The sequence below is a fragment of the Pseudophryne corroboree genome, chromosome 2 (genome assembly GCF_028390025.1).
Source record: "Pseudophryne corroboree isolate aPseCor3 chromosome 2, aPseCor3.hap2, whole genome shotgun sequence".
In the NCBI taxonomy this organism is placed as follows: Eukaryota; Metazoa; Chordata; class Amphibia; order Anura; family Myobatrachidae; genus Pseudophryne; species Pseudophryne corroboree.
The window spans coordinates 617,250,366-617,267,445 of NC_086445.1; the positions used below are offsets into that span (position 1 = coordinate 617,250,366).

The 17,080-nt window shown below is 47.3% G+C and overlaps 1 protein-coding gene across 3 annotated transcripts in view; it reads left to right on the forward strand.

The window, feature by feature from the left end:
- Positions 1-17,080, forward strand: part of LOC135040430 (tubulin alpha-8 chain) — a 159,328-nt gene that overhangs the window by 122,586 nt on the left and 19,662 nt on the right. Inside the window, exon 1 of one of the 3 annotated variants that reach the window (XM_063954818.1) lies at positions 15,305-15,523. The exons of the other annotated variants lie outside the window; for them this stretch is intronic. Coding sequence (XP_063810888.1) covers positions 15,320-15,523 — 204 coding nt within the window. The 5' untranslated portion in view covers positions 15,305-15,319. Of the gene's footprint in view, positions 1-15,304; positions 15,524-17,080 lie in introns of those variants that run through there. 3 annotated transcript variants of the gene reach the window in all.

Below are 17,080 nucleotides of genomic sequence, written 5' to 3' on the forward strand. Positions count from 1 at the left end.
ATACTGTTTTATTGACCCTGGGGCATATTAAAAGCCGCTGTCCTTTATATGAGAGATGCTCAAAGAGACATTAGTCTGCTGGGTTCTAGAATAAACGCTATGTCGATTTCTGCCAGAAGGGTCCTGTGGACTCGGCAATGGACAGGTGATGCCGACTCAAAACGACATATGGAGGTTTTACCTTACAGGGGTGAGGAATTGTTCGGTGAAGGTCTCTCGGACCTGGTCTCCACAGCTATGGCTGGAAAGTCAAATTTTTTTGCCTTATGTTCCCTCACAGCCTAAGAGAGCACCGCATTATCAAATGCAGTCCTTTCGTTCACAAAGAAACAAGAAAGTCCGAGGTGCGTCCTTTCTTGCCAGAGGGAGGGGCAGAGGAAAGAAGCTGTACAATACAGCTAGTTCCCAGGAACAGAAGTCCTCCCCGGCCTGTGCAAAATCCACCGCATGACGCTGGGGCTCCACTGGCGGAGTCTGGGCCAGTGGGGGCGCGTCTTCGGAATTTCAGCCACACGTGGGTTCACTCCCAGGTGGATCCCTGGGCAATAGAAATTGTGTCTCAGGGTTACAAGCTGGAATTCAAAGAGGTGCCTCCTCGCCGGTTTTTCAAATCGGCCCTACCGTCTTCCCCCCTAGAGAGGGAGATAGTGTTAAATGCAATACAAAAATTGTATCTTCTGCGGGTGGTGGTCGAGGTTCCCCTCCTTCAACAGGGAAGGGGTTATTATTCGACCATGTTTGTGGTTCCGAAACCGGACGGTTCGGTCAGACCCATATTGAATTTAAAATCTCTGAACCTATACTTGAAGAGGTTCAAGATGGAATCGCTAAGAGCGGTCATCGCCAGCCTGGAAGTGGGGGATTTTATGGTGTCACTGGACATAAAGGATGCGTACCTTCATGTACCCATTTATCCACCTCATCAGGCGTACCTAAGATTTGCAGTACAGGACTGTCATTACCAATTTCAGACGTTGCTGTTTGGTCTCTCAACGGCTCCGAGGATTTTCACCAAGGTAATGGCGGAAATGATGGTGCTCCTGCGCAAGCAGGGTGTCACAATTATCCCGTACTTGGACGATCTCCTCATAAAGGCGAGATCAAGAGAGCAGTTGCTGAACAGCGTATCTCTTTCACTGAAAGTGTTACAACAACACGGCTGGATTCTCAATATCCCAAAGTCGCAGTTGGTTCCTACGACTCGTCTGCCTTTCTTGGGCATGATTCTGGACACGACCCAGAAAAGGGTTTATCTTCCGATAGAAATAGCCCAGGAACTTATGACTCTGGTCAGGAACCTTTTGAAATCAAGACAGGTGACCGTGCATCATTGCACTCGAGTCCTGGGAAAGATGGTGGCCTCATACGAGGCCATTCCCTTTGGCAGGTTCCATGCGAGGACTTTCCAATGGGATCTGTTGGACAAGTGGTCCGGATCACATCTACAGATGCATCGGTTGATCACCCTGTTCCCCAGGGCCAGGGTGTCGCTCCTGTGGTGGCTGCAGAGTGCTCACCTTCTCGATCGCCGCGGATTCGGCATTCAGGATTGGATCCTGGTGACCACGGACGCAAGCCTCCGAGGTTGGGGAGCAGTCACACAGGGAAGAAATTTCCAGGGTCTTTGGTCAAGTCAAGAGACTTGTCTGCCCATCAACATCCTGGAACTAAGGGCCATATACAACGCCCTACGTCAAGCGGAGGCCTTACTTCGCGACCAACCAGTTCTGATCCAGTCAGACAACATCACCGCAGTGGCTCATGTAAACCGCCAAGGCGGCACAAGGGGCAGAGCGGCAATGGCGGAAGCTACCAGGATTCTTTGCTGGGCGGAGAATCATGTAAGCGCACTGTCAGCAGTGTTCATTCCGGGAGTGGACAACTGGGAAGCAGACTTCCTCAGCAGACACGACCTACACCCGGGAGAGTGGGGACTTCATCCAGAAGTCTTCGCACAGATTGTGAGTCGGTGGGAACGGCCACAGATAGACATGATGGCGTTCCGCCTCAACAAAAAGCTACAGAGGTATTGCGCCAGGTCCAGAGACCCTCAGGTAGTAGCGGTAGACGCCCTCGTGACACCGTGGGTGTTCCGGTCCGTCTATGTATTTCCTCCTCTTCCTCTCATACCCAAGGTGTTGAGAATAGTAAGAAGAAAAGGAGTGAGAACAATCCTCTTTGTTCCAGATTGGCCACGACGGACCTGGTATCCAGATCTGCAGGAAATGATCACGGAAGATCCGTGGCCTCTTCCTCTAAGGCAGGACCTGTTGCAACAGGGACCCTGTCTGTTCCAAGACTTACCGCGGCTGCGTTTGACGGCATGGCGGTTGAACGCCGGATCCTAGCGGAAAAAGGTATTCCGGTTGAGGTTATCCCTACGCTGATAAAGGCTAGGAAGGAAGTAACAGCAAAACATTATCACCGTATATGGCGAAGATATGTTTCTTGGTGTGAGGCCAGGAATGCTCCTACAAAGAATTCCATCTGGGCCGTTTCCTTCACTTCCTACAAAGTGGAGTGAATTTGGGCCTTAAATTAGGCTCCATTAAGTTCCAGATTTCGGCCCTATCCATTTTCTTTCAAAAAGAATTGGCTTCTCTCCCAGAAGTTCAGACTTTTGTTAAGGGAGTACTGCATATTCAGCCTCCGTTTGTGCCTCCGGTGGCGCCTTGGGACCTTAATGTGGTCTTGGACTTCCTAAAGTCACACTGGTTTGAACCACTGAAAACGGGGGAGTTGAAATATGTCACTTGGAAGGTGGTCATGTTATTAGCCCTGGCTTTGGCTAGGCAAGTGTCGGAATTAGCGGCTTTATCACATAAAAGCCTCTATCTGGTTTTCCATATGGATAGAGCGGAATTGCGGACACGTCCTCAGTTCCTGCCAAAAGTGGTTTCATCCTTTCATATAAACCAACCTATTGTGGTGCCTGTGGCTACACGGAACTTAGAGGATTCCGAGTCCCTTGATGTGGTCAGGGCTTTGAAAATTTATGTAGCCAGGACGGCTAGAGTCCGAAAAATAGAAGCACTGTTTGTTCTGTATGCAGCCAACAAGCTTGGCGGCCCTGCTTCAAAGCAGACTCTTGCTCGCTGGATCTGTAACACGATTCAGCAAGCGCATTCTATGGCTGGTTTGCCGTTACCAAAATCGGTCAAGGCCCATTCCACTAGGAAAGTGGGCTCTTCTTGGGCGGCTGCCCGAGGGGTCTCTGCACTACAGCTGTGTCGAACTGCTACTTGGTCGGGTACAAACACCTTTGCAAAATTCTATAAGTTTGATACCCTGGCTGAGGAGGACCTCATGTTTGCTCAATCGGTGCTGCAGAGTCATCCGCACTCTCCCGCCCGTTTGGGAGCTTTGGTATAATCCCCATGGTCCTTACGGAGTCCCCAGCATCCTCTAGGACGTTAGAGAAAATAAGATTTTACTTACCGGTAAATCTATTTCTTGTAGTCCGTAGAGGATGCTGGGCACCCGTCCCAAGTGCAGACTACTTCTGCAATACTTGTATATACAATACTTGTATATAGTTATTGCTTCAATAAGGGTTACGTTATTGTTGCATCGGGCGTGAACTGATGCTATGTTATTGTCATACTGTTTACTGGATTGTTATCACAAGTTATACGGTGTGATTGGTGTGGCTGGTATGAATCTTGCCCTTGGATTAACAAAAATCCTTTCCTCGTACTGTCCATCTCCTCTGGGCACAGTTCTCTAACTGAGGTCTGGAAGAGGGGCAGAGAGGGAGGAGCCAGCGCACACCAGGAACTAAATTATTTCTTAAAGTGCCCATGTCTCCTGCGGAGCCCGTCTCTCCCCATGGTCCTTACGGAGTCCCCAGCATCCTCTACGGACTACGAGAAATAGATTTACCGGTAAGTAAAATCTTATTTTTATTCTCATATGAGGGAGATCTACTCTATTTATTGTTCGGCCATATTTCTTCTTTTTTTATTTTATTTGCCCCAGTCACTTATTTTTTTCATTTATCCTGGTATTAAGGAAGGGAGGGAGGGGGGTGTTAGACAGGTCACGTAGTTTAATGGGGGTTGGGGGGGGGGGGGATCCAGGTATACCTAGGGTGGGGATAGGCTATACAGGGTGTGTGGTTTTGAGGTGGTTTGTTTTGGGGGGTTTTGAGGTGGTTTGTTTTGGGGGGTTTTGTTTTTTGTTCTGTACTGTAGGGATTTTTGTTTGATCTCTATGAGCAGCATAGGTTTTAGGATTTTAATTATTTCTTATCTTTTTTTTTTCTCTTTTCTCAGGCAGGTGTTTTATCTATAGTTTGCAGTGCCAATACTTTTTTATTTTTCTACGCCTCATGGGTCAGTCTTTTTTTATTTATTTTATCATTTTATCCTCAATGTGTGAGCTCACATGGCGCCTGTGGGCTCTTACTCTTACTGCTTATTGCTATAATGTGGGGCGTATTGTATATCCTGTACTATTAGACGTGTACTGCAATTGTATTCTGTGTCTCCTGTCTGACCGTACTTCTGATTGCATCCTGCATACTTTACTATACCTGCCGGTATTGTTTGTTTAATATGTATACTTTTTTTTATTTTTTATTTTTTTTATTTCATATTCTTTTTGGGATGTTCATTTAAAACTTTCAATAAAAAAATACGCAATTAAAAAAAAAAAAAGTGACATGTAGACAAAGTCATCCAGCCATAGAACCTGTTAATCAGCAGTGTCCCAGTTTACAGGGATAGTATGGTAAGCCTATGGAACAAGGGACAGGAGAGAAGAAGATTGGGGGGCAGTATAGAAAGGATGAGTATGAAATATTTGTATTTTTTTCATAAAAATATACCCATTTGTTGTCCAAGTACTGTCCTTATTTTAGTATTTCTTTACTGGCAGACTACAGGTGACAGCAGGCTCTTAATGTTTTAGCATGCTGGCACTTGTTCTCTATATGCAGGTGCAGGCTTGCTGGGGCCTGTAGTCCCACTGTAAAGAAGACGAATATTAGACTATTTTTATACATTAACCCTGCACCCACAGCCACCAGGGTTGCAGGGAATAGTCCTGGGCTTTGAGCCCAGGCCTGGGGGTTCCTTGTAAAGGAGGGCAATTTGGGGGGTTCCACGCTTTCAGGAATTCCAGGCCTGGGCTGAGCAGATTGGGCTGGTTTACGTGATGGCAGAGGTACTTGATGATGTGTTTCTCCCAGCTATGTGTAAGCCCCTTGGCTGACTGAGCCTGGTGCTGGTTACTGCAAAAACAGGGGGTCCCCACGCCAGTTTTTCCCCAGATTTGCAATACCAGACGAGGCTCAGAGGTCTGTGACTGGTTATGCTTTTGAAGGGGACCACATGCACATTTTTATTCTCTGTTTGACCTTTTCTTAAGATGCATACACACTGAGATTTTGGCTATCTTTGATTTTGACTGTGCAGTATGGGCTATGCGATATTGACTGTGCGATTTTGATTAAGTGACAATTTTGACTATACTTTGTACTAGATAGACTGTGCAGGCAATACAATTTTGACTATCTAACCTTGCGATACTGACCGCGCATTGAGACCGTGTCGGTATCGCAAGGTGGCTAACACCTTGCCATTTGCACTAACTTTCCTTTGCGATTTTGATTATATAGTCAAAATCGCAAGGTTAAATCTCATTGTGTACACACCTTTACTCGTTAACACAGCAAAGCCTGCACAGATCATACTGACCTGTGCAGCTCACAGGCAGGTCTATATAATTTTCTTTTCAGATGCAATTTTGGTGTGATTTTGATTGTGTTTACAAATATGAGTTTTAGTAAATATGTGGTTTCTGTTGGGATCTATGTAGAGCATACAATGTTTTGACCGATAGTCTAATGCCATATGTTGCTGTTTAAAGTAGAGATTTGCTGGTTTGAATCTCAAAACTTATTGGCTCTCGGATGTCATGTGTTTTAGACAGCCAATAAGAAATCGGAATATATTTACAGGTGTTGATTGGTGAAGGTTTTATGAAATAATTATCAATAAGGTTAAAAATAAGAATTTACTTACCGATAATTCTATTTCTCGTAGTCCGTAGTGGATGCTGGGGACTCCGTCAGGACCATGGGGAATAGCGGCTCCGCAGGAGACAGGGCACAAAAGTAAAAGCTTTAGGATCAGGTGGTGTGCACTGGCTCCTCCCCCTATGACCCTCCTCCAAGCCTCAGTTAGGATACTGTGCCCGGACGAGCGTACACAATAAGGAAGGATTTTGAATCCCGGGTAAGACTCATACCAGCCACACCAATCACACTGTACAACCTGTGATCTGAACCCAGTTAACAGCATGATAACAGCGGAGCCTCTGAAAAGATGGCTCACAACAATAATAACCCGATTTTTGTAACAATAACTATGTACAAGTATTGCAGACAATCCGCACTTGGGATGGGCGCCCAGCATCCACTACGGACTACGAGAAATAGAATTATCGGTAAGTAAATTCTTATTTTCTCTGACGTCCTAAGTGGATGCTGGGGACTCCGTCAGGACCATGGGGATTATACCAAAGCTCCCAAACGGGCGGGAGAGTGCGGATGACTCTGCAGCACCGAATGAGAGAACTCCAGGTCCTCCTCAGCCAGGGTGTGCCCGTGACCAAGTAGCAGCTCGGCAAAGTTGTAAAGCCGAGACCCCTCGGGCAGCCGCCCAAGATGAGCCCACCTTCCTTGTGGAATGGGCATTTACATATTTTGGCTGTGGCAGGCCTGCCACAGAATGTGCAAGCTGAATTGTACTACACATCCAACTAGCAATCGTCTGCTTAGAAGCAAGAGCACCCAGTTTTTTGGGTGCCTACAGGATAACAGCAAGTCAGTTTTCCTGACTCCAACCGTCCTGGAAACCTATTTTCAGGGCCCTGACAACATCTAGCAACTTGGAGTCCTCCAAGTCCCTAGTAGCCGCAGGTACCACAATAAGCTGGTGCAGGTGAAACGCTGACACCACCTTAGGGAGAAACTGGGGATGAGTCCGCAGCTCTGCCCTGTCCGAATGGACAATCAGATATAAGCTTTGTGAGACAAAGCCGCCAATTCTGACACTCGCCTGGCCGAGGCCAGGGCCAACAGCATGGTCACTTTCCATGTGAGATATTTCAAATCCACAGATTTGAGCGGTTTAAACCAATGTGATTTGAGAAATCCCAGAACTACGTTGAGATCCCACAGTGCCACTGGAGGCACAAAAGGGGGTTGTATATGCAGTACTCCCTTGACAAACTTCTGGACTTCAGGAACTGAAGCCAATTTTTTCTGGAAGAAAATTGACAGGGCCGAAATTTGAACCTTAATGGACCCCAATTTGAGGCCCATAAACACTCCTGTTTGCAGGAAATGCAGGAATCGACCGAGTTGAAATTTATTCGTGGGGCCTTCCTGGCCTCACACCATGCAACATATTTTCGCCACATGTGGTGATAATGTTGTGCGGTCACCTCCTTCCTGGCTTTGACCAGGGTAGGAATGACCTCTTCCGGAATGCCTTTTTCCCTTAGGATCCGGCGTTCCACCGCCATGCCGTCAAACGCAGCCGCGGTAAGTCTTGGAACAGACATGGTACTTGCTGAAGCAAGTCCCTTCTTAGCGGCAGAGGCCATGAGTCCTCTGTGAGCATTTCTTGAAGTTCCGGGTACCAAGTCCTTCTTGGCCAATCCGGAGCCACGAGTATAGTTCTTACTCCTCTACGTCTTATAATTCTCAGTACCTTGGGTATGAGAAGCAGAGGAGGGAACACATACACCGACTGGTACACCCACGGTGTTACCAGAACGTCCACAGCTATTGCCTGAGGGTCTCTTGACCTGGCGCAATACCTGTCCAGTTTTTTGTTCAGGCGGGACGCCATCATGTCCACCTTTGGTCTTTCCCAACGGTTCACAATCATGTGGAAGACTTCCCGATGAAGTCCCCACTCTCCTGGGTGGAGGTCGTGCCTGCTGAGGAAGTCTGCTTCCCAGTTGTCCACTCCCGGAATGAACACTGCTGACAGTGTTATCACATGATTTTCCGCCCAGCGAAGAATCCTTGCAGTTTCTGCCATTGCCCTCCTGCTTCTTGTGCCGCCCTGTCTGTTTACGTGGGCGACTGCCGTGATGTTGTCCCACTGGATCAATACCGGCTGACCTTGAAGCAGAGGTCTTGCTAAGCTTAGAGCATTGTAAATTGCCCTTAGCTCCAGTATATTTATGTGGAGAGAAGTCTCCAGACTATATCACACTCCCTGGAAATTTTTTCCCTGTGTGACTGCTCCCCAGCCTCTCAGGCTGGCATCCGTGGTCACCAGGACCCAGTCCTGAAAGCCGAATCTGCGGCCCTTTAATAGATGAGCACTCTGCAGCCACCGCAGAAGAAACACCCTTGTCCTTGGAGACAGGGTTATCCGCTGATGCATCTGAAGATGCGATCCGGACCATTTTCCAGCAGATCCCACTGAAAAGTTCTTGCGTGAAATCTGCCGAATGGAATCGCTTCGTAAGAAGCCACCATTTTTCCCAGGACCCTTGTGCAATGATGCACTGACACTTTTCCTGGTTTTAGGAGATTCCTGACTAGCTCGGATAACTCCCTGGCTTTCTTCTCCGGGAGAAACACCCTTTTCTGGACTGTGTCCAGAATCATCCCTAGGAACAGCAGACGTGTCGTCGGAAACAGCTGCGATTTTGGAATATTTAGAATCCACCCGTGCTGTCGTAGAACTACTTGAGATAGTGCTACTCCGACCTCCAACTGTTCTCTGGACCTTGCCCTTATCAGGAGATCGTCCATTTTCTTTGAAGAAGAATCATCATTTCGGCCATTACCTTGGTAAAGACCCGGGGTGCCGTGGACAATCCAAACGGCAGCGTCTGAAACTGATAGTGACAGTTCTGTACCACGAACCTGAGGTACCCTTGGTGAGAAGGGCAAATTGGGACATGGAGGTAAGCATCCCTGATGTCCAGGGACACCCTATAGTCCCCTTCTTCCTGGTTCGCTATCACTGCTCTGAGTGACTCCATCTTGATTTGAACCTTTGTATGTAAGTGTTCAAATATTTCAGATTTAGAATAGGTCTCACCGAGCCGTCTGGCTTCAGTACCACAATATAGTGTGGAATAATACCCCTTTCCTTGTTGTAGGAGGGGTACTTTGATTATCACCTGCTGGGAATACAGCTTGTGAATTGTTTCCAATACTGCCTCCCTGTCGGAGGGAGACGTTGGTAAAGCAGACTTCAGGAACCTGCGAGGGGAAGACGTCTCGAATTTCCAATCTGTACCCCTGGGATACTACTTGTAGGCTCCAGGGGTCCACTTGCGAGTGAGCCCACTGCGTGCTGAAACTCTTGAGACGACCCCCCACCGCACCCGAGTCCGCTTGTACGGCCCCAGCGTCATGCTGAGGACTTGGTAGAAGCGGTGGAGGGCTTCTGTTCCTGGGAATGGGCTGCCTGCTGCAGTCTTCTTCCCTTTCCTCTATCCCTGGGCAGATATGACTGGCCTTTTGCCCGCTTGCCCTTATGGGGACGAAAGGACTGAGGCTGAAAAGACGGTGTCTTTTTCTGCTGAGATGTGACTTGGGGTAAAAAAGGTGGATTTTCCAGCTGTTGCCGTGGCCACCAGGTCCGATGGACCGACCCCAAATAACTCCTCCCCTTTATACGGCAATACTTCCATGTGCCGTTTGGAATCTGCATCACCTGACCACTGTCGTGTCCATAAGCATCTTCTGGCAGATATGGACATCGCACTTACTCTTGATGCCAGAGTGCAAATATCCCTCTGTGCATCTCGCATATATAGAAATGCATCCTTGAAATGCTCTATAGTCAATAAAATACTGTCCCTGTCAAGGGTATCAATATTTTCAGTCAGGGAATCCGACCAAGCCACCCCAGCGCTGCACATCCAGGTTGAGGCGATCACTGGTCGCAGTATAACACCAGTATGTGTGTATATACTTTTTAGGATATTTTCCAGCCTCCTATCAGCTGTCTCCTTGAGGGCGGCCGTATCTGGAGACGGTAACGCCACTTGTGATAAGCGTGTGAGCGCCTTATCCACCCTAAGGGGTGTTTCCCAACGCGCCCTAACTTCTGGCGGGAAAAGGTATACCGCCAATAATTTTCTATCGGGGGAAACCCACGCATCATCACACACTTCATTTAATTTATCTGATTCAGGAAAAACTACAGGTAGTTTTTTCACACCCCACATAATACCCTTTTTTGTGGTACTTGTAGTATCAGAAATATGTAACACCTCCTTCATTGCCCTTAACATGTAACGTGTGGCCCTAAAGGAAAATACGTTTGTTTCTTCACCGTCGACACTGGAGTCAGTGTCCGTGTCTGTGTCTGTGTCGACCGACTGAGGTAAATGGGCATTTTAAAGCCTCTGACGGTGTTTGAGACGCCTGGACAGGTACTAATTTGTTTGCCGGCCGTCTCATGTCGTCAACCGACCTTGCAGCGTGTTGACATTATCACGTAATTCCCTAAATAAGCCATCCATTCCGGTGTCGACTCCCTAGAGAGTGACATCACCATTACAGGCAATTGCTCCGTCTCCTCACCAACATCGTCCTCATACATGTCGACACACACGTACCGACACACAGCACACACACAGGGAATGCTCTGATAGAGGACAGGACCCCACTAGCCCTTTGGGGAGACAGAGGGAGAGTTTGCCAGCACACACCAAAACGCTATAATTATACAGGGACAACTTTTATATAAGTGTTTTCCCTTATAGCATCTTAATATATAATCATATCGCCAAATAAGTGCCCCCCCTCTCTGTTTTAACCCTGTTTCTGTAGTGCAGTGCAGGGGAGAGCCTGGGAGCCTTCCCACCTGCAGTTCTGTGAGGGAAAATGGCGCTGTGTGCTGAGGAGAATAGGCCCCGCCCCCTTTTCGGCGGGCTTCTTCTCCCGTTTTTCTGACAACCTGGCAGGGGTTAAATACATCCATATAGCCCCAGAGGCTATATGTGATGTATTTTTAGCCAGTATAGGTACTTTCATTGCTGCCCAGGGCGCCCCCCCCCCCAGCGCCCTGCACCCTCAGTGACCGTTGGTGTGAAGTGTGCTGAGAGCAATGGCGCACAGCTGCAGTGCTGTGCGCTACCTCATGAAGACTGAGAAGTCTTCAGCCGCCGATTTCTGGACCTCTTCTCTCTTCAGCATCTGCAAGGGGGTCGGCGGCGCGGCTCCGGTGACCCATCCAGGCTGTACCTGTGATCGTCCCTCTGGAGCTAGTGTCCAGTAGCCTAGGAAGCCAATCCATCCTGCACGCAGGTGAGTTCACTTCTTCTCCCCTAAGTCCCTCGTTGCAGTGAGCCTGTTGCCAGCAGGACTCACTGAAAATAAAAAACCTAATAAAACTTTTACTCTAAGCAGCTCTTTAGGAGAGCCACCTAGATTGCACCCTTCTTGGCCTGGCACAAAAACCTAACTGAGGCTTGGAGGAGGGTCATAGGGGGAGGAGCCAGTGCACACCACCTGATCCTAAAGCTTTTACTTTTGTGCCCTGTCTCCTGCGGAGCCGCTATTCCCCATGGTCCTGACGGAGTCCCCAGCATCCACTTAGGACGTCAGAGAAAACAGATTCCTAACCTATAATCTTATATGGAAATGTTTTGTATACTATAACGGCCATAACGGGTGGTCTTCAGTATGCCGCCAGCCGGGATCCCGGCGACCAGCATACCAGTGCCGGGATCTCAACTGCCGGCATGCCAACACTTAGTCTCCTTGGGGGTCCACGAACCCCCTGGATGGAGAATAAATAGCTCGTCCAGCTGTCGGTATGCCGGCCCCCTGGATTCCGGCCTCTCATACTACACCTGCCATAACAACATATCACTGCTAAAATAATAGACGAATAACTATGCCCTAACTTAACTACTAATGATACTTTGATCTAAGCTGTATGACTTAGGTAGTAATTAAGAACAGTGTCAGCGTACTTACCGGCACCTCACTGCAGGAGGAAGCCACGTCCAGCAGTGCCCAACCGCTACTTCTAGCACGGTAACCTATACGACTGCCTTCACCTCTCTTCCTTCCCAGTGCTCACACGTTCCCTGTTGGTGCATTTGAACCTTGCAATGCCATTGGTACTGTACATCCTTATAATAGAGCCAGCAATGCTTGTAAGCTACAGTTTATAAGAAATAGCACTAGTAGCTACATTGTATGAGAGTCAGCAATGTTTACAAGCTACAATTTACAAGAACAGCAATAGTAGCTACATTGTATGAGAGCATACTTTAAACTGTTGCTAAAGGACAAACAACAATACTGGTAGCCTGTTATATTTACTAAAAAGCTGTTTATAGGACAACACTAATAAAAGACACGGATACTATGTTATAAGCAATATAGCCTTTATTGAAATAATACTTTGAGGGATCACCATTCGGAAACGAGTAGTTTTTTATTATCACATACTGTTTTTCTTATTCGCACTATATTTTAATATTTCACCAATTCCTTAAGAATTTTAACGTATATCCAATAAAGAATAGATATTTTAAACAAATAATTAGTGGTAGAGTGCGTCCAAGAAAATGCTTCTTTCTTCTTTTTTCTTTGGTAGCTTCATACGAGTCCAGGACTCAAAAGCATTTGGAGGGCACCTGCGTACAGGGTCATATAGGGTCGAGAGGAACCCCAAATATTTTTAGTAACGCAGAGAGTACCATAATACAACTGAACTGTATACACAAAAAATTATAGTTAAAGAACTGGTGCGGGATTACACAAACTACATGTCCATTGGTACTGTATCAAGGTCCATCTAACACTATATACAGGGAAATGTAGTAGTGCTGTATCTGTGTTTCTATCAGCGTGGCAAAAATCCTTACACTCACCCGTTATCCGCTCCAATGATGATGACGGGAAGCAGATGAGGACGACTGCTATACATGCTGTACTACCTCCTATATCAGAATAACTATCCTCAAACATATCTCTCACAGTATTGAAATTATGCAAAATTCTTTTAAATGCATGTGTACCAGACATTTTTTTCTGATGACAATGGGAGGTGAGCAACGGAAACAACTGCAGTGAAAATAAGTTGCAATTTTTTCACTGCACTCTTTCTGTTGTCACTCCTGGATAAGGGGTACCCAATTTAACACAATATCAAGTAATGAAACCTGGGTACAGTCGGTGCCAATAAGATTCTATATATTGGGCAAATATTATTTAATTGCTAACACCACAATGTATATCTGGTAAAATCTGCTTTGTTTGCTTTTGTTGATTGCATTTAACATCAAGGTGCACTGTGATGTGCTGAATATGGAGGGCATGCTTTTTCTCTTCTTATGCAGCCGGAAATCATAAAATGTATCTGTGATTATGTGGTATCCAGCTGTATTTACTGATTGAATTAAAAAGTGCAGCATAATTAGGAGGTTATACTTTTCCTTTGTCTGTGTAACTGGAATGCACAAACTGTATCCGTTGTTATGAGGTATCCAGCGAAAGCTATAATGTATCATGTCAATACTGATTTAGAATCCTAAAGACCATCTGCTATAAGAAAGTGATACACTCCTTGTTGTGCATAGCAGGGAACCACTGCCTGGGTTATTGATGATTGCCTGATTCTATATTGTGAAATTGTATATAGGAATTTGTCTATGACAGCTATGTAATATACTTTTTACAATCGGGATATATTTACAGGTATTGATTGGTGAAGGTTTTATGAAATAATGATCAAAACAATTAAAAACCGATTCCTAACCTATAATCTTATATGAAATGTTTTGTATGCTGTAGCGGCCATAACAACATATCACTGCTAAAACAATAGGCGAAAAATGATGCCCTAACTTAACCAGAAGCGGATCTTGCCACGGGCAAGCAGGACTTTTGCCCGGGGCGCCGCCATCCGGAGGGCGACGCACCACGGCAAGATCCGCTGCCCGCTGTGAAGGGAAACTAGACGCGTAGCGTCTAGTTTCCCTTCGTGGAGAAGACCTTTTCTGTAATGATGTGCGGTGCGCGTTGACGGCATCGCGCACCGCACAGCAAAGGTCCTCTCCACGAAGGGAACTAGACGCATAGCGTATAGTTTTCCTTCGTGGAGAGGACCTTTGCTGTGCGGTGCGCGATGACGTCATCTTGCACCGCACATCGTTTCAGCGGCGCTACTACTGTACAGGGGGCGTAACTGACCACGCCCCCTGTATGAAGCCTTGCCCCCTATGGCCGCCCGGGGCGCTAAAAGACCCTGAGCCGACCCTGAACTTAACTACTTATGATACTTTCATCTTTCTAAGCTGTATGACTTAGGCATTGATTATCCATACATTGGATTTAAGTAAAAAATTCACCACAGAGACCAATATTGGCCTTTAATATATATATTTAGAATAAGGAGGGGGTGACATACATAGAATTATTTACAAAGTCACACAAATCACAATTACCCCTATCTTAAGTAAGAATATTAAAAGTTACGTTTTAAAATTAACAATCGTATAAAATTAATCATCACATACAAAATATAAGAGTGCTCCAAAAAAAAAAAAAAAAACACTTTTTTTTTTTTTATGGGGCAACTGCCAATAAGTAGATATTAACAACATGTTTTTGCATTTCACAAGACTTTTTTACTGTATAGCTTTACAATAAGTGGCGCTTGAGCTGTAATCTTTATATTCGCTGGATCTTTACTGAACTACTCCTTCTTTCCAGTGGAATGCTAGTGATACAAGGTCAAATGGCTGTACTGAAAATAGGAAGAAAGACTAGTTCAGCAACAGCACAGGAAAGCTTTCCAGAATGCTCTTTGTGATGGTATTATCAAATTATTTGGCTAGATAGTTTTTTCACTTTTTTTTGTTTTGCTGTCTTGAAGTAGAAGGTATGTCTGTAGAACAATCAAAACTGATACAATGGTTTTTGATGTAGACGGATTTTGGTAAAACATTAGCATAGGGTAGGAAGCTCACTTTAGAGAGAATAAGACTGCATGCGAGCTGAGTTAGTTGTAATGTATTGAGCAGCTGCACAAACACTGCTTTGGAGTCAGCTATGTGAACACGTAACCTTTAGGGGCTCATGACACGCTATATGTGTGCGGACATGAGACATAAATGCCAGACTTTGTATTAGCAGCAGCAACATGTTGTTACAAAGAACACCGGGATTCCGCCCTGATGTCACCCCTGTCCAGAATGTGTCAGATGATGGGACGGCGTTCTCTCCCACTTGTTGCAAATGGACCAATATCTGTTCCTTCAACAGATTTTTTTTTATCTCCAATAACGTTGCGACAATTTCCTAACCGGACCAATGAGCGTCGCTCACGCCCTGAGCGTGGTTATAAAGGGAAGCCACTGGACGGAAGCGGGCAGTTGCGGTGTTGGCGGAGACCCGTTACGCGTCTATAGTCAACTGAGCCGGAGGCCCGGAGCGGTCGGTAGACGTTACCCACACCCAGCGCTTTGTCTTCGGCTGTTTTTGTTGGTATTTGCACCCTGTGAAGCCACAATCATGGTGAGACGTCAGAGCTGGTGCACAGCTGGGTGTGGTGGTGGTGGTGGTGGGGGGGGGTAGTAACATGGCGGCAAAAGTCGTCGTGTCAGCGGGGTGTGGATATCTGTGGTATGGCCTGATCGCCGGGTGCAGTCTGTGTGACAGAGTGGGGCCGGGGGTCCGTGCTCCATCTCGGAGTTAGGTAGATCAGGGGCTCGCGGTCCGTGGCGTATTATCTAGGGCTCTAAACTTTTGGGCTGGTGCAGCCGGCTGCTGCCCGGGGTTATGGTGCGGCGTGCGGGGGAGCAGAGTGGCAAAGGGCGATGAACTTCCGTAGGGGTGAAGTGAGCGCTGCCGGGGCCTGCTGTAGCCACATAGTGACGGAGGGCCGGAGGCAGAGTGAGCCGGCCAGGACGGGGTGCTGCGCTCAGGGTGGGGATAGTCATTTGCATTGTTGATGTCTCCGCCCTGCAGACGGGATGAGCCGGTTTCGGCTGCTGCTGTGTCCTGCAGGCGGGAACTTGCATTGCACATCGTCAGGCTCTGTCCTGACTGCAACTTTTCCAGCAAAGTGAATATGGCGTCCGGCGCCTGTGGGGACACGTTCTGCCCATACTTGCCTACCTGCCCCTCTCCATGAGGGAGAAAATGCTCTGTTCCTGGACTTTCCTGGTAATGTATGACTGCCATCACCTGTGGTGAGCTAGTTAATTGATCAGAAAGGTGTTTCACCACAGGTGATGGCAATCATACATTACCAGGAAAGTCCAGGAACAGAGCATTTTCTCCCTCATGGAGGGGGTCAGGTAGGCAAGTATGGTTCTGCCTGCCGCCCATTCCGCGTTTGCTTGGGGCAGAATGAAGCCAGGTGCTATGCTGTCTTGGGATAGGTGACTGCGGGCAGGATATACTTGAGCCGAAAATGCTGTCAAGTTTCGGCCGTATTAATATATGTACCAGGAATGTGAGCTTGGACCCAGTGGGTATCACAATTTCTCTATCGTCCTAAGTGGATGCTGGGGTTCCTGAAAGGACCATGGGGAATAGCGGCTCCGCAGGAGACAGGGCACAAAAAAGTAAAGCTTTACTAGGTCAGGTGGTGTGCACTGGCTCCTCCCCCTATGACCCTCCTCCAGACTCCAGTTAGATTTTGTGCCCGAACGAGAAGGGTGCAATCTAGGTGGCTCTCCTAAAGAGCTGCTTAGAGAAAGTTTAGTTTAGGTTTTTTTTCTTTACAGTGAGTCCTGCTGGCAACAGGATCACTGCAACGTGGGACTTAGGGGGAAAGTAGTAAACTCACCTGCATGCAGAGTGGATTTGCTGCTTGGCTACTGGACACCATTAGCTCCAGAGGGATCGAACACAGGCCCAGCCGTGGAGTCCGGTCCCGGAGCCGCGCCGCCGACCCCCTTGCAGATGCTGAAGCGTGAAGAGGTCCGGAAACCGGCGGCTGAAGACTCCTCAGTCTTCATAAGGTAGCGCACAGCACTGCAGCTGTGCGCCATTTTCCTCTCAGCACACTTCACTGGGCAGTCACTGAGGGTGCAGAGCGCTGGGGGGGGGCGCTCTGAGAGGCAA